General features: G+C 38.9%; 1 protein-coding gene across 9 annotated transcripts in view; it reads right to left on the reverse strand.

Annotated features, from left to right (window-relative positions):
• Positions 1-18,569, reverse strand: part of LRCH1 (leucine rich repeats and calponin homology domain containing 1) — a 133,343-nt gene extending 114,774 nt beyond the window's left edge. For all 9 annotated transcript variants that reach the window (XR_005826379.1, XR_005826377.1, XR_005826376.1 and 6 more), the window contains exon 1: positions 18,152-18,569. Coding sequence is in view for 3 of the 9 variants with exons in the window: in XM_040583910.1 (XP_040439844.1) it covers positions 18,152-18,395 (244 nt within the window). In the remaining 6 variants the exon portion in view is untranslated. The remainder of the gene's footprint in view (positions 1-18,151) is intronic.
• Positions 18,570-19,094: the final 525 nt, after the last annotated feature.

The following is a 19,094-nucleotide window of genomic DNA, read 5'->3' on the forward strand; positions in this document are numbered from 1 at the left end:
CACAAACAGGCAAATTAATCTACTCTGAAATTCAAATTAGCATTGTGGGAAATATGATTACACAACTACTCTTGCCATTTGCTAGAAGTATGTAATACTGTAAATCACTGGTCAGAGAGATATTTGGGCTATGGTATCCCACATGGTCTATTTGTATTTATTTTTTTAACTTGAATTAGTTCATTTTGATTTTCGTATTTATCTCCTGCATGAAGCAGGATACCAGGTAGGCAATTACAGATCACTTGGCGCTCTCCATACAAAAAAGGTACATAGAAATAACAAAATATTTTTCCGCACAGTCATAAATTAATAGATTCAGTCACAAGTAAGAAGGCATTTAAGTGTGCAATGCAATACCCTTCCCTTAGGAGCTGAAAGTTACTGTTTGGTATTAAAAACTGTTTTTTCAAATTTCACTTCCAAGTAACACAGGCCAGTGAAAACAGAACTGATGAAAACAAGGTAATCATACATTCATTTTCATAAACTTTATTAAATAACCATTCCAAATTAGATCCACTTATTGCTCAACTGAAAAACAAAGCAAAGTTTCAGAGAAACCCCTTTTCAAGGGGTTGCACATCAGAATTTGTTTTTCTGCAAAAAGAGAAGGTGGGATCAATCTTCGGTTCCCTTCATTTTTCCTTAGTGTCAGAGGGAGGCCAGTAGCTATTTGCACCAAGATGCAAGTCTTCTGCAAATTAACAAGTTTCATTACTGTAAAAATTGCGGTTAAAGCAAAAGGGGGAGCAAATTCCCAGCAGGTATGCTAAAATTCAACCTTGCTATCTTACTCTAACATACAGTACAGATGCATTCATTCTGCCATTCCAAGTTAACTACTAAAACAATAGATTCATGCTACATAACTTACTCCAAATTAGTAAAGTGCAGTCAAAATGTCTAGAGGTGTATCTGTAGTTCAGCGCTTACATGGCAGTTTTATGAAAGACTAAGTGCCAAAGCTTCTCAAAAAAAAAAAAAAATGTCTAAAAACTACCTATTACCACACTGGAAATCCAGTGGAAAGTCTCTAAAAACATTTCAGATGATGCAGTCAAATGGTATTATTTAAACACTGACGTCCTCCAGTTGATTTACTGCTAGGTACACTGACTGACAAACATTTCAAATGAAAATTAAGGAACATAGAGCAATCTCCCAAGGAAATACTTACATGCTACTGGACTGCATAAATGCAGTAGAGTAGGCTATAAACTAAACATTCAGATACTGGAATATAAGAACAAATTTTCCTAACATTTTATTATTTACATTACTGCCAACATAGCACTACAGTTCCCCTAAGACAGTCTAAAAAGTAAGAATTAAAACCAAGGGATAACATGCAAGACCATACGTACCAGCTGGTGAGCAAGAATAACTATCTTTCAACAGCTGTAATTGCAAAGTCACATTATTTATACAGACATCTATACTACTACAGTCACAGTGACACAGACATACTGAAACTCCTTTTGAACTAACTGAACCCAGATGCAATCATCAGGCTAAATACAGCAGCATGACAGGAGACCTTTCCAAGAAAATAGGTTGAATAAACCTGTGCTGAGGTTTATGAAGATAAAAGACAACAGTAAGCTACCTTACACTGCTACAACCTAGTCCTATAAAGTATCATTTGTTTTAGAAATTCCAGACAGGGAAGATCCCACATAGATCAGAAGGGATTTTGTCAATAACTCCAGTTATGCCTACCTTTCATCCTACCTGTATTTGCATACCAAATTGTTTAAAAAAAACCCACAACTTATTTTGCTTTGCTTGCACGTGCAGCTTTTTCTTTACCTGTTAAACTGTCTTTATCTCAACCCACAAGTTTTCACACTTTTATCCTTCTGATTTTCTTCTCTATCCCACTAGAAAGGAGTGAGCGAGCAGCTTTGTGGGGCTTAGCTGCCTACTGAGGTTAACACAGAACAAATAAGCAAAATTTACTGCCATGCAACTTAAACAGTTTAATAATTTTAAACACAGGTATTCCACAGTTGCCATCAAAACTTAGAGAAGAAAAAAAAACCACACTATCTCAACCTAAACAAAACTGTGTCTCCTAATATTCTTACTGTGCATTTCAGTCTTCAATGCTACAAGTTCCTCGTGAATGTCTTTCAAATTAAGAAACCACAATGTACCCAGAATAGGGTTTAAAACAATAACTAAGACCATCACATTCTGTTTTGAAGTGTTGTAAAAGCATTTCCAAAATGTGTTAACCTAATTCTTTCTCCAGTATTCCCTAGACTCGCTAACAATGACAGTCTGCATTTGGTAATAGATACAAAGTATGTCAGAATTTGTCAATACACAACTGGAGCAAAACTCTACACGTAGGTTTAGGGGTTGATATGTCAGCAGACAAAAGGTGTCTTGAGTCATTTTGCATAGATGCAAAGTAAGATTGTAAAAAAAAATTAATCACCTTGGGTATTCTTTCACGAAGATGATGCTGGAAATTCATGAGGGGAATACTTGGCAGTTCAAGATACTTGGGAATGCCTCAGCTAAATGAAATATGTTTCAGCTGGCAAGAACAGACTGAATGGGTTCATACTTGACCCAGGTTTGCACAAGTGGTTAGACTAGGTGATCTCCAGGGGTCCTTCCATCCTGAGTTATCCTACATTACCATAAAATTTAGATACAAATTTAAAATAAGGCTTTTATTAAATAACTGTCTATTTTAACTGATACTTGCCTTTTTATTTACAAACAAATATTCTGCTTAAAGAAGCTGGTTTTATGAAGCTGTAATTAAATCTTAACCAAAGTTCCCAAAGGGAAAAGTTACCACTCAATCAAATTCCAGTTGAACCAAAATTATCACAAGTGAGAGAAAACCACAGATAAGACATCCAAAATAAGTGAACAACACAGCTTTGCCATCCAAGAAAAGCAACTGAAGGGGTATGTTTAAGAAAAATCACAAAATGATCTAAAGTGGAACCTACACTGCAATCATTTAGAATATTTAAAATGGTACAGGTAAAAATCGAAACCACCTACTATTCTACTATTGCCTTAGGTATGATCAGCTGGACATCATACCACCAATTCACCTTAAATAGTAAGACTGCTTAGCATGCAATTCCTTTTATGTCACTGACACTTCTAAAGCTGGTCTTTATGTACTGGCTGTAGCACCAGTACATAAAAAAATCTGATGTCATCTACATTCCACCAAGGGTGGAGGCAGACAAAGTTTCTCAAAATGAGTTCCCAAGAAATCCACATTTCATAAAATCAAAACATCCTGTTTCTATAAACAGAATCATCAAGCAATCCATTCTAGAACAAATATTCAAGGAGGAATTCTTAATTAAAAAGCAACTTTTCCCTCTAATTTAAAACGTTCAACATTTGAAATAACCTTCATTTTTATGTCCCTAAATTCATATAGCAAAACACCAAAGGAAATAGTGTAAAATTATTGCAAGGAAAAAACCCAACATCATCGTTTTGATAATTTTTTAAAAAGAAGTCAGAAGCTAAAACCTGTACACTACCAAAACAAATCATATTCTATGATCTCATGCGAACATACTGTCTACCAGAACAGTCTTTTTTATTTGTTTATACCAGAATATCAGTCAATTTTATTTGATTGTAGAGCATTTATCTGACAGCTACTCAGAGAATCTGAACAACATCCTCAAGGAGATAATTAAGCATCTTGTATGAGAAAATTTTTAGATTTATTTCTTCACAACCCAACATCAGTCAAGACTTTTGAGACTTTCCCCCCTAGAACATAAAGCCATTGCTGATAAAATCTGCAAGTGACAGATGTTAATGGTACTATAAGTAACAGCAAGACCAAGTTATAGATACATTAGGGTGTGGAGCATATCGCAGGTTAGAAACAATTAAGCTTGTATTTAATCATGCGTCATATGAAAACTTAAAAATACAACATAGAAGAATGCAATCATAGTCTTGGAAAGTGATAGTGTAAGTTCGGAGTGATAAACACGAGCTCCCACCAACCCTAAGGCACAAATGACTATCATGAAAGTTGGGTGCATTAACAGCAGCTACTGATAAATAAGCTGAATGCACATTACCCAACTGACGTATTTGCAAAGCACCTCACAAATTGCTGTGTTCAGCTGCTGAGTTAATAACTAAGTGAAAGACAATAAAAAGGTTAAAGCACCCAAAAAACCTATAGGGTTTCACGAAATTACAAGATTTGGGATCTGAAATCATATTTCACAGCAGAACACCAAAGGTTCATCTGTTTAGGACTGACCCACAAGCCCTTGCAACATTCACTACAGTAATGTAAGATATTAGCAGCCTCCACTTTGCTATCCACTCCTTGGTTGGCAGTAACCTTCCCTAGAACAGGGGCAGCAGGTGCAATCATGTGCCAGCTACTCAAGACAGCAATTCAGAGCTTGTACAGTTAGTTTAAACCCACCTTCATCACCATTTAGTCTCATCACTCTAGTTAGATGGGCAGTACCTTCTGGTAGGAAACTAAATGAACAGCTGCAGTAGCATCTTAAATTAGAGTAAGAGGAATTACTCTTCATTAATCAAAGCTTTTAGTTTAATAAAGGTAAAAATTAATTTACAAACAACTACAGAAGAGTGAATGTCTGATATAGCGGATTAGAACAAAACAAATGACCAAATGTCAAAGCGAAAATACAAAATAGTGCACGTAGTTTCTTATATTTATTTCCAAAGGAAATGTATAATTAATCATACTATTGTCACTGGTGTACTTTAAAATTGAGACAGTACATATAAGCCGTAATTTCTTATCTAGATACAAAGACTCAGTCAGGGAAACTTATGGCCACTATTAGGCAGAGGGTCAAACTGTATCAACATAAAAGTCTCTCAGTATTAAGTCATATAAATTATTCCATGCTTCAACAAGTATAGTCCACTAGCCCCAGAAAGAAAACAGCAGCATGAAATAAGGTGAGATACATCTGGCAAAGAACAACAGAAGTGACTAAATATTCTTGAAATATCACAAACATTTCTCTAAAAGGCAGCAGCTTCTATCAATACAGAAAAAAACCTTAACAGCTTTACTGCTCTCTACCATTTTCCTTTTTGTAAGACTGCTTCCCATGGATTTAATTATACTGTTCCACAGGAAAGATGTATAGTGGTTATGTTCAATTCAAGATGATTCAACTATAAGCAGAATACCTCCTAATTGCAAATATTTCTATTTCTCTTTGATGAGAACATTGAAAAATAAGACACTTTTGTTAGACAAGGAAGGAAAATTTTTAGGCCATCCAATTCCTTCAAATACTGTTAACTGAGAAGGTGATTTATCTTCAATAAGTATTGCATGAAAAATAATTCTTAAAAATAGCAAAAATTCTATAAAACTGTTAGGTTAGAGGTTGTAAGCAAGAAATGGCTAAGTAGTCTAAGCTGTTTACATCAAAACATGAAACAAAAGATTCTGTTGTAGAGAGAGTTGTATTTAGGACAACTGGCAAAGTCCAGGTAAGCAAAAGTCAACCTTTCTACAGACTGAGCACAGGTATCCTACAGAAGCTGATCTGGAATAATTCTTTTTCATAAATAGTTTCGAACAAAAGCATTTGTGGTTTAGAAATAGTAATTTTGGAGGCAGATAGCTCTCAAACATTACCACCAATACAGAACAGTCTTTGCAGAGTCATTAACTGATCTAGCCATCTCAAATTTGTATGATCACAAGGTTTATCAGAACTCATTTTATTTTGGCCATATTTCCAGACTACTGTATAAACAAAGGCTTACAGTGCAAATTCAGAACACAAAAAGCCAATACTGATATCTCAGGAGATTTTAGAGTGAGCATTTTATGGATGCTTATGAGCTATGTATAAAGCAACACAGATTCTCATGTAGAATTTGTCCATGCTGACTTCACCCACAAAAAAAATATAATTGCATTTTTATACAAATTCTAGTCAGAAAAGTCCTGCAGCACCATGTGATATTCCCACTCATTCGAATAAATATTTTGGGAGAAAGCTAACAAATATGGGAGGGATGTAGAGGAAAGCGATATCCAGCCTTTTCATAAGCGTGTTCCTTTTCAGACCTTTTACTGGTGTAAGTTTTTTCAGATTTAAATAGTTAGCCTCTCATTATTGTCCTGACGCTTCCAAACTCCTGGTTATGTAACTATTCAGAAATCATTCAGGAGCCTACATTTATTATAAGCACACATTCACATATAGTAGCTGGTTACTTGTTTCTCAAAGAGGGTGGGTTTTGGGTTGGATTTTGTTATTTATATTTATATATATATATACACTTTGAATGGTAAATCCTACTGTACTGGCTAGAAACCTAAGGAAGTTTCACAGACTCATTCTGTTCCCAACACGTATAGTCTCAACTGCAACACTCATGCTTCACTATTTCCATAGCAATACCATGATTTATTTCTTCATTTTAGAGATTTTCCCTGTAAAGGCTAACCCTTACACTCATTCTTACTTCCCTTTAACAAGTAACCCTTCCAGGCTACCATTGCTTCATAGATAAACATGGCTTAATTTTTTCTGATAAACTGGATGTTGGAGGGATCACATGGCCACATCTCCCACAGCTTAACATTTAACTGCATGACTAAAATGCTTCAGTAAGACTAGCAATTACTGCAGTTATATTACTACCGCACAGAACTGTTTAACACCAAACTAAGCTATAAGATTCCAGAAGCCATTTTTAGCCTCGGGCACTAGGCCAAAAATAACCTTTTCAGTTCTCTAGGAAGCCAAATGTACAAAGATATGAAAACTGACAGGATGAGTACAGCACTTCTTGCCAAAATACTGAGGTTTTTTGTAAAGTTAATACTCTTTCATATTAGCTGATTCTTAACTGATTGCAAATCTGTAGTGATATTCTTTTAGAGACTGAATATTTCTGAATCATACTATCATGCTGCTGTGCCAGATGCTACTATAAAGTGAGGTCTTCACTTTTGCATTACATTAATACCTTTAAAATTGCTTCCACAACTTCAGACCATAAGGAAAGCTTCAAAGTTTATGCTTTTACTATCTCAACACCTCCAGAACAAAGCTTCAATCCAAATGCCCCAACATCCACTCTTCAAGATCTCTTACATTGTCTTGATTGAGACTTAAAACTAAAAGCCAGAGAACCAAACCTGGGTTCCTTTCACAACTTTGTCCTTGATCTGTTCTGAGATCTGGATTAAGCCATTCAAAATTTCTGTTCCTCAGTTTTCTAATCAGTAAAACCAGGGATAACCAGCATCATTATAGAACAATGAAATAGCTCACTTCTCAGTGAGACCAAAGTTTGATAGGTAATTTTTAACAGAAACATAGAACAAGGTCTATGCTAGGACCAACTAAAACTAGTAATCAGCTCTTAAAGTCATTATATTAACACTCAATATATTTACATAAATGGCTTTTAATAAAAATACAAGGTATTCAAAAGACTACTTCCTTTACCCTAAGTTCCAGATTGGTTGGCTGAACATCAAAGTTACAGCACACTTTAACATAGGCAGTAAAAGCTGCAATATCATGGCACAAAAAAATATACCAAAAGAGTACCTGTCTTATCTCTGAATTCCCTTGCAAACATCTTAAATTTGTTACTGCATATTTTGTATGCTCATCTTTTCATTCAAAACTTAAGATCCATACCACTTGCATCAAAGATTTTCTTCAAAGAGTAAGCCATAGATCATCTTTACTTTTCATGTTGAATTTGAGTAAGCACAAAAAAAACACAAAAGCACCAATTTTTTTAAAGGAAAACAAGCAACTTCAGACTCAGCAGCCATTTTCACTCCCCCTTCCCTCCCCCAAAATGTCTCAGAAAAATAATGGATGAAACTACACGTTGTCAAAATGACACGATAGTTTTCCATCAAATTTGAAAGTTCAGATAATCAGTGGAAACAGTCATTATAATACAGCTATAGTTCAGTAAAGCACCCTATTAGTTTCTGCACGTTTTGACTAAGAAACCACATCATCCGCTCATGAGACATTAAAAAAAAATAATCAAGAACTACATGCAATGATAAAGTATGTTGATGTTGTATACAAACTAGGTACCAGTACTGATAGGTCTTAAAATAACACAAAGTATGGAAACACAAAACATTTTAGACAGACCCCAGAAATTCTTGGTCATACATATTTCTTCAAAAACTACTAAGCAGCGGAAAATACTATGTCTGGTAAAACTTGCAAGTGACAGGATGTGTGCAAGTGAGGGAAAAAACCAAGTCACTTACACAAAGCAATCTGAACTGGCTGGTAAATGAAACACAGGCAAAGAGTAGGCATTGAGCCAGACTGAAATTCAAATCTTGGAACAGGGATCGCAGGCAAAACTTAGCGAGTAGGGAAACAACAATGTACATAGTACAAGGCAAAAGGCAGTTTTCTTGAACTAGGATGAACTCCAAAAAGAAATTAAAAATAAACCCTAGCAATATAACATACAACAGGCATGGGAAACCTGGGTTTAAATTTCTTCCCTTAACCAATCACAGCTGCTGTTTAATGACCAGGGCATCTTTGCCCTGCCCCTGATGGCTGAGAAGGCTCCTTTCATCTTTGACCAGAAATCCCATCCCAGAAATCTTCATCACCACCTGTATTTTGTAATAACATATAAAGGACACTACGTTCTTCCTCCTCCCTCACTGAATAAACAGGCAGCTTTGTTGTTGTTACACTTGCAGTGCCTTAAAAACACTGTGTTGAATGAAATCAGCTAGGCCTTACTATTCTCACAACACAGCAATGTAACAATGGCAACGCTATGTATGTTAAGTATTCAATAGCTTTACCCTCTCCTTCTCCTGTCACTAGATTTATAAACAGTTAAGATTCAAACAGTAAAAAAACAAAGTCATTTTAAGAATAACTTTGCTTACCATGACAGCAATTTCACTATCTTTAAATTCTGACACAAGGTTCTTACTATACATGAATTGTTGTACTTGCATTTTTGTTATCTTGCCTTACTTCCCATGAGCCTCATTCAAGTGTGTATTTTGTTCAACTTCTTTCCTTGGATTAATCTCTGATTCAGTTTTCTTTTCCTACCTCATTTCTTCCCATTTTCCAAAACCTCTCCATCAGTTTCAGTGATGACCAATTTATCTTTGCACACATATTTTAAGAAGCTGTCCACCAAACAACAGATCAAATTCTCATTCATGCTTTTCACATTTAAATGTGGAGGGTTTTTTATTTCTCATCTGATTTTTTTTCATTTTTACTTTTTGCCTGTCCAGTGTAGTGCTACAAAGGAGCGATGTCACTGCAAATAAACAAAGATGCAGAATTCAGATGTTAAAAAAACCTAGCATGTCTGTATACACATGATAAATCAAAGTGAAATTGTCATTTGTAGTTACTTGTCTAGTTTTTGAAACATACTACTTTATATTATAATTTACAGTATAAAGAAAGCAAAGCATATGCCATGCTTAAATATACTTCCAAGATGTTTTTTGCTGAATTTAGTTTCTTTAATTAAAAAAAAAAAAAAAATATTTACCTTAAATCCTCCACCCACATATTAATGCTAGCTGTCCCAGCAGTATCTCCTTCTAGCAGAAAGGAGTATTTATAGAGCTGCATTAGTAGAAAACACTAGTCTATACGGTTAAATTGAAAAAATAAATTAAATCTGTTACCAATTTTGCATTTTACAACACTGCAGTTTTGGAAACAAATGAAGAAATCTGAAAAGAAATAAAAGTTTGATTCTAAAGTAAGCATTTCAAGTCTACCTTGATCATGGCAACATCCACTTCAAAAAGGAAGGATTATCAAGAAAAGTGCAGAAACAATTATAGGGAGACACAAAATTTATAATCTTTAAAACATTAACAATTTATATATGCAAGTAGTTGGTGTATTTCAATAAATTAATCTATTGAAATCAGAAAAATTAACAGAGAACAAGTATTTTCTGCCATATTTTCCTATTTGTTCAGTACAAATAATTTCCTCCGTTCTACAAGAGTATTTCAAACCAAGAAAAAGAAAACCACTTGTACAAGTTCGCATCCTCTAGACTCACAATTAGTGCAGCATGTACCAAGGAATAAAGCCACCCAGCTGCAGAAAACCAACAACCTTATCCATTCAGCAGCACAGGTCATCACTAACATGGCGGCTCATCTGTTTTGTTCTGCTTCTGATAAAGGTCAATTCAAGACCTCTATTCTGGTATTCAAAACCTCCAGCTACTTTCAGTTAACTTCTTGAACCATACCTAGAAAGGTTACCTCACATTGGCATTGCAAAATTACAGCTACATTTTAACTAAAGGAGTAAGAATTCCCACAAGCTCAGCTGAACATGACACATTTCATGCAGCTTCAAAAGTGAGTGCAAACCTCAGGCTCCAAATTAAATGCAAACTCATTTGCCTCTGCCAAGATCATCATCTCACTCATAAGTTTTGAAATTTTTTTTTGTTTAAAAAAAATTTCTCCTACAGAGTGGGATAGAAGGACAAAAGACTGTTATTGTTATTTCTATTTTTAAGTAGTTCAAAGGTTTACAGATATTATGGTGTTCTGTACCATACAAGGAAAGAAAGGGATAAAAAGGCAAGCTGGCCAGCAAGACACCCTTAGGGGAAAGAAGATGGGGAGAAGCATTAGAAATTCCAAGAACTCCTCCCACAAGATGCATCTACCCACAAATTTATCAGAAAGTAATTCCTCCAGAAGCTTAACTTCTTGGTACTGGTACTTTTCCCAGAACTACTCTGATGGCTGTATTATACCTTGTAAAATATGGTCAACAAAGAACAGTCAGTCAGAAGTCAGGAGACATAACATCCATTCCCACTTCTGACAGCGATCTGCATGCTGAATATAATGATAACTTTTATGGCTCTTTGTTTTACACATGGCAGAATAAAAAACACGTACGCTATCTTCTTAATTCTGGTCTCAGTAGAACATGTTAAGGATATGTCTCTGGTTTCAGAAGTGCCATTTAAATTATTTAAATCATATTTATTTTAATTGTGAATTAGGGATCTAACTAGCTTGGGAATGTTCGCAAATCTAGTAGGTGCTTACTAATAGAGCCAGCAAGAACACAGAAGGCAGAATAAACAGTCTATGGCCTGGGGAAGTTACTCCTTCCTTGAATGGTCATTCTGATATGCAAAACACCAGTCCCTACATCCTGGTTGCTCTTGCAACTCTGCAAGCAGCAAAAAAGTCACCGGCTTTTCTTTCTGCAAGCAAATGGATGCTAAGCTTCCCAATCAAATTCAACAGTTAATCTTCTAAAGTATGAATTTTAAACTATTTTTTGTAGCATAAAACCTGTAAATGTCATGTATATTAAAGTCAAATAATTTTCTCCATGTTTATGTCTGTTCACAAAATTCTAACGACTATTAATGTAACTGTTCACGAAATCCAGTTTTACAGATAACAGAAAAGTATCCCAGCCATTACACTCAATCAAGAATATACAGTTCACCTCCCTGCTTATAATCATTTCCCTTCTTTCGTTTCCACCATTTCAAAAATCTTCACTCACTTTGTATGAAACTTCTGCCTAAAAATAGCATCTTCTTTCTAGATATTTTCTTGTTCAAACCTATATTATATTGGCACTTTTCCTCTTCTAAGTCACAATTCTACTGGGCAAATATTCATTCTGCTTTGTCAAAGCCAATTCTACCCTGGTCTTTTCCCCTCACAGAAGTATTTAGTGTTTTCAAAACTCTACATACAGTAACTGTATTAAATTCACACTGTCTCTCCTGTTTTACAGGTCTCTAAACCAAGATGTCTGTTGTGCCAAGGACACAAAAGATACATAGTGAGGAAAGGAAGAACAGGAGGCTCTCAAACCACGTAAGGGTATTTGGCTTCTACCTCTCACAAGGCCTGCAATCACATGTGAGCGGATCTTCAAAAACAAAGTTGCTTGTCTAGAAGCATTTGAAAAGGAACCTGTAGGACCTTTACTACTGTAACAGCACTTTTGAAGCTCTGATTCAGTCTTTTCCAAGGCAGATGCGTCAAGAGCACACAAAGTGACAAGATTTCTAAAAAGCAATCAGTTTTCATCCATTTACATGCACAGCATGGCCAAACATGGTTTTGGCAATTCTAGGCAGAGCTGTCATTTTAAACAGCTACCCTAAATTACAAGTTAACTTTAAGGGTAAAAGTTCAATAAACAGCTGAGCTTACTCCTGCTGAAACAGAGAGGTTTCACTCTCCCTCCTATCATGTGATTTCCAGGCTATCATCTCTCCTACCTCTTAGCCCTTGCATTAGTTTTGAAGCTTCTCTACAAACAAAGCAAGCTAGCCAAAACAAACAAACAAACCAACCAACCCACACTAGGGAAGGAGATGGGACATGGACATGAACACACACACAGAGTCAGTGGTAGAAAAGCCATTAATCTGCTCAAGCCACATTCTGAAACAGTAACCAGGCCATTGAGTACTCCTAATTTGTTTCATGCAACAAAAGGCACTCTGAGCTAATCTGCTTTATTTTGTGCTGAGAAGGGCCAGACAGCACCTGCAAAGTAACTGACTGCTTTTCAGCTATGGGGGCATAAAACATTAGACAAAAGAGGTAACTTTCAAAAGCACAACTGGCTAGACTCTATATAGTAAAAGAACTAACAGGCTCTTTTGAACAGGAGTCAATAGCCTTGCTGTTTATAAGATCCACAAGCAAGGACATACTCAAGACTTGGGGAAGAAAAAGAAAAAAGGACCAAAGGGCTTTAAAGGGTATTCTGCACTTACAAGCATATCTATGCTTCTAAATAATTAATTTAGCTTGATAAAGCTCTTTCACACAGCATTCCTTATCAGAGAAAATAAAGAAAAAAAACCACTAAAACCCAAAAAACTAGAACATGTTAAATCAGAGATGTCCAGGCAGACCACATTATGAAGTTACAGTCTGAAACTGCACATATAGTTGGATACATACTAATGAATACAAAATGGATTTATCTTCATTTTTTTAGCCTTTATATAAAGACACAGTATATAGTAATCTCAAAAAAAAAGTCACATCCTACAAGTTTTGGCTGCAGGGTAATATTCAATTTATTTGTGAGAATAAACAAACATACCTCCTCCTCTCTCCCTCTCCTAATACACTTAAAATATTACTTAAGTAAGAGACAGAATAAGTAAGAGAAGAAATCTTCAAATAAACACAGGAAGGCTGTAGGAAGGGCCTGACTACTGAACATAAAGAAGAAACATTTTTATTCCTTTTCTCAGATTTATAATTAAAGATGTTATTTTCATTGATATGTTTGGACAAAATGAGCAAAATGAAAGGTTCTCAAGAAGCTTCATTCAAAAAACCCACAATGTAATCAAAATATGAATTCAAGATGATGAATTATAACCTATTCAAAGCAGTAATTATCAGAAAAAAATCTTGAAAGGAGAGGGTCATAGCAAATCTCTTTTATTCCCTAGTGACCAAATAACAACAAAATTCTAAGGAACAGTCCATTTGATTGTCATTTTTGGTTCATGAAAATGTTGCCATAGCACAAACTAGTCTGTATCTGTGACATCCTTCCCAGTACAATCTGCATTTGTATTAAGTGGAACCAACTGCACATCTACTGCTTATAAGAATTCCCAGAAGTGAAGGAAAACTTACATTAATAAAGGAGTTGGAGAAAATCAGTGAGAATGAATTATGGTGATCTAATATAAACAGTTGTTTATTTAAAAAAAAAAAAAAAAAAACAACTAACCACAACGAGGAAATGAGAATATTTCTTTTATTGTTATTGGCAAAAAGGACTGAAAGGAACATATTTCACCTGAACCAGTATCAACCCCCAAAACAGAAAAAAAATTTCAGAAAGACAAATAGAAAGAACTTCCAGCTGTTGGGTACAAACAAATGCATTCCTGGACTTGACTGTGACGAACGACAACTTGTAAATTTGGTTGGTTTTTTTCCTTTACATGATCCCACAGGAAGCACTTAGATGACAAAATTCAAGCTAAAGTGCCCCAAAAACTAAAACTCTACAGGTTCTCAGATAGCTGTTCAGGTGCTACTGTGATTTTTTGACCATCTTCAAAACAAATCCATAGTTATACAGTCCAAACTATTTCAAAAATAGCCAGGCAGGCAAAGATGTCTTCAGCACAGCACTGTCTGGAAAGCACAGTCCACTTATAAATATTTTGAAAACCAGCAGGTAGGAGATCTTATATCTATTGAGCATTTTAAAGTACAAAAAATAAATACATATTATTTCCAGAATTTCATACTGCCCAAACTAGCATTCAAATACTGTAATTTCTATTTCTTTTCCAACAATTTAACACCTGATTAAAAGAAAAATAGTTCCTTCTCTTCCACATCATCACAAGCTGCAGCAAGTAATCCTTTCTTGTGTGCCTAACTCACACAACAGAAATAGATGCAATGGGTATTAACCAGAAAAGGTTCAGAGGATCCGTCTTCAGAAATACAGCCAAACCCTACAGAAAGAGGTTGAAGTGACATGGGCAGCCATGGTTACACATTTAGGTAACAGCTTTGGGGCTCTTTCTTCTTCTTTTATAAACTAACATGCTTCCCACATTCCCAGTGGTTTTGAGGAATATAATTGCATACTATTACTTAAGAACTATGATTACTGTGTCACTGTCTTCTGCATAACCCAGCCTGTAATAAAAGTGATAAGAATAGCCTTTATTATTTTTGAAATGGTTTTTGCAATGCTTCCACACTGATGTGGTTTAAAGCATCTGACTAAACTTTATGTAGATACTTTATGTAGAGGTTTTATTTTCTTCCAACAGTACTGCACACCATGCAAACTCCCTTCTGTGTGCAAAGATACTGCCTGGAAGTTTATCTGACCAGGTCACTCAGCTCCTGAGATAAACTTTCAGAGACTGAGGAAAAAATGTCCTACCATGTCTCTACAAGCAAGATGTATCTAACGCGAAGAAAAGTCAGAGAAGAAAAAGCATACCAAGAAGCTGCAACAATACAAAGTGACAAGTATAGTTAAGCCTCAATAGTTACTATGGAATGTAACTGCAGTAAGAACTGGAAAAGTCAAATCAATCCCAGCTATTAAAGGCAACCAAGTGCATCCCTTTCATAAGCGTATCAATTGCTAGATAAAAACTGACTTCTAACTTCAAGAAAAAAAATAATGCATGAACAGGGAATTTAAAGTTTAACACATCTGTCTTCCTCAGACATACTTAAAGCACTCAGAACTTTTCCAGAAAACAAGCTTGACAATATTTTATTCAGGAGTAGCTGTAGACCATCACTTTCTGAATCCAAAAATACCGTCAGTACCTAATGCTGAAACGCTGTCAAGATGTAGATATGGTTTCAGTTTTGTGGAAATCCCCTGTTCCTCAGAGATCTCTAAACTCAATCCCCCAGACTAGTCTTCTCTACATCAAGGACCATCTGTATCTTTCAGTGACATTGGCCCTCTTTAGCAAAAAATGCTTCAACAGTGAAAGGCTACTCCTACCCCAAACACCAAAGTTTCAGGGCTTTAGAGACATGTCAGCACATCAAATCCAAAAGCAGAAGTCACTCATTGCAAGGACATAGTCCAAGTAGTACAAGAGTGTACTGTGTTTATACTATGCACATTTATGGAGAGGAAGCAAGAGAGAAAATTCCCATCAGGAGTTTGCCCCAAGAGCTTCAGAAACCTGGTCTCAAGCCAAGTGCCTCTTCTGTTTATAAATTCTACTTATGTAATGTAGCAAGTGAAAAGCAACACAGAGTTTTCGAAAATGTATCAACACAGACTTAACTTACAAGGCAAACAATTCCCATTAAACAGTTACAACATATTGTTACAAAAAAAAAAAAAAAAAAAGAGAGTAACTATAGATTAACACATGGCTCTCCTAAAATGGGAGCATGAAAAAAGGACTGCTCTACACTGCTGTTCATAGCAAACAAGAAGAGAATGAAAATCCCATTCTACATTTAACTTCATATTGCATGTCTTCTGTGTAAACTCCACTAAAATGACATTAACTCCTGAAGGCAAAGACCACTTTTTTCCTGAGTTCTCCTCTGAATACAAAATTTACTAAAATAAGTAAGCACGTAACAAGTATGTACTGCTTATACATACGTCTCATGCTTTTACAGAACATACATGTTATATAAATACTAACATGCAATCACTGTCAATCAAAGACTTTTTCCAGTATATAGTTTTGTTTTCAAGCCATTTGGATGAATATTAAGTCAAACAAGCTAACTTTTTGGATTTTCAAACTCCTTATCTCACAGCACAACATGTCTTCATTAGACTACAACTTTAAAAAAGAAAGACAGAATGGTGTGCTTGCAGACACAAGCTGAAAGTCATTCTTCTAACTACATACAGTTCCACTATCATGCCTTATCTGTTATCTTTCATATCTCTTACCGAGACAATTAATGGTTAGCACAGCAATTCATGCTATCTATTCATGGTAATTTCATTCATCAAGTTTCCTTCATATTTCTCTTTTATTGATATGATACAGGCATTCATACAGACTGCTGCGAAATCCATTCAGCAACAGCAAACAAGTGACAGAGCTATATAACAATTTCATATAACATCTACTACACATCTGAGACATTACTCTGTTCCTTATAGCTGGGATAGATACAAATATGCTGTCAGCACATACGTATCCACATACAGGAAGGCAAATACCCTCATGTGCAGGAGTAACTGAGAATTTAGGTTCATGTTATCACATGTTTGTGTGCAGCTATAGCACCTGCTGTTTTGTGGGACAAGAACGAGTTACTGCTTGTCTGCTCCTTTGCTGTTACAACAGAACTGCCTTCAGCAGGCAAATGGGGACACAAAAGGGCATGTGGAGGCAGTACGGTAAAGATCTTAGGAATACACTAATACATTACTCTAGTGTGGGTTTGTACTGTTCAACCTAGTGATGCTATGTAAAGAATGGATTAGGTTCCACCCCTTGGCACAAATAGGGGCAGGAAAATAGGTATGACCCTTTGTGGGGGTCTGCCTCCTTAGGTGAGAAACCAGGGTGCCTTTTTTCATGTTGGAAGGAGCGCGTGAAGGCAAAGTAAACACAGACTGGATACACTTCCCCTCAGCACTCCTGTCTGCAGAGTTGTCAGGCCTGTCCCCCCTGCAGATTTATGTAACGATGGTGTCCCCCACTGTAAAATATGTAGAGCACCTGTGAAGACAGGGATTTCTCTCCACATTTGCCTTGGGAGGTAGCATTGCATATAGAACTGGAACTACGGCTACATGACTCTACGGATACAAGGGTGGATGTCAACCCCAGTGTCAAACAAGTGGCATTTGTGGAAGGGAGCATGCTCCCTGGGGTAGTTGCAGAGCAAAAGTGCTCCTACAGTCAAGTTTCCACCTACAGCGTTTAAGAAGGTGACATTTCCTGGGGCACGTGAGTGTCTTAATGTGGTTACACACAGACTTGCACCCCCTCCGTGCCAGCTGGGTCCACCTACAAGCAGCAGGACAGAAGGAGCAGTATCCACCCCGGCTTGCGTGTGCATTCCTCCCCCAACTATTCAAAGGTGGGCCGGCTGCCACCTCAGACCTCGGCGGTCAGGGGAGGGTGGCACAGAGATGCACATTCCCCAGAGGGAGAAGACGACAGGTGTGAGCAAAATCTCCCGCCCCCCGCCCCGCGCACACATTCCCTGGGCGAGCCGCGGGAGCCCGCTCTGCCTCGCCACACGCAGAGGGGGGATGGAGGGGAGCGCGCAGCGATCCAGCCATACGGGAGCAAACACCTACCTCACGCACCAAGGCGGGGGGGAATAAAGCCAGCACAGGGTGCGCGGAGGGCTGCGAGCGGGCTGGGTTTCCGTGTGGGGACGGGCCCAGGAGAGGGCGAACGCCTTGTGTCACGGAGGTTGAGTGGAAGGGTGGGGAGGGGGTGTCTGTCCTCCTCACAGGAGGGTGGGGGGTACTAGGATGCCCGAGGGGGCGGGGAGGTGGGTCCCCCAGCGATTAAACCCACCTTCTCCGCCTCCCCGCCTCCTCAGGCGGATACCGGCGCCGGCCGCCCCCTCCCTCCGCGCCCCCGGTTCCTCGCCTGGCCTCACCTGCCCGCACCGTATCGGAAAGGTCGTGGCTGAGGGCGGCGGCGCTGCGCGGGAACTCCTTCAGCTTCCTGCCGCTCAGGTTGAGCCCCCCGGAGTGCGCCGCTTCCTCCAGCGCCCGCTCCAGACCGCGGTTCAGCGGCGCCTGCAAGCCCAGGGACCCGCCGCCGCCGCCGCCCACCCCGGCCGTCGCCGCCGCCAGAGCAGCGGCGGGGAAGGGCTGCGACTCGCCTCCCAGCGTCGCCATCTTTCCCCTCGCCCGCCTGGCCGCTGGGGGTACCCGAGAGGGCCGCCGGACCTGCCTCCCTCTCGCCCTTCCTCCTCCTCCTCCTCCTCCTCCCGCTCGCTGTGGTGGCGGCGGCGCCGCCGCCGTGACGGGGAGGGGGAGCGGCAGCGCAGGCAGGAGGCGGAGGCGCGCGGCCGGGGCGAGGCGCGCCCACTGCGCATGCTCCGCCTCGCCACCGCCCCTCCCCCCCGGCACCGCGCCCGCGGGCTGCGCGCGGGGCGGGGCGCTGCGGCGCCACCTAGCGGCGGCGCGACCCCTGCCCCGCGCTGCGGCTGCTGCTGCTGCAAGTTGCAAACGCCGCCGCAAACGCAACCGCGTGCGAGTGCAAAAGGAGGGGTGGTCCCTCTCCTCTTTTTCTGTCACGACACCCCCCTCCGCCTTCCCTTCGGCAGCCCAGCCCGGGAGTTCTGCCCTGCACCTGCTTTGGCCCCTTCTCCCCGCACCGCGCTACCTGCACCGGCAGGCTCGGGGGCTGGATGCTCTGCAATTTGTGGCTGGGCGGTGTGAAACCACCGTGCGCCGCCGTGCAGGCAGGCATGCGTGTGCTCAGGCGGCAGGCTTCATTTGAAAATTAAAAGCTGAAGTGGCTGTTGCCACCGAACCAGACCCTGGGGAGCCTCTGCCCTGCAGAAGGCTTTTCTGCGACTCGCTTCTCCCGCA

The sequence above is a fragment of the Falco naumanni genome, chromosome 2 (assembly GCF_017639655.2).
Source record: "Falco naumanni isolate bFalNau1 chromosome 2, bFalNau1.pat, whole genome shotgun sequence".
NCBI lineage: Eukaryota > Metazoa > Chordata > Aves > Falconiformes > Falconidae > Falco > Falco naumanni.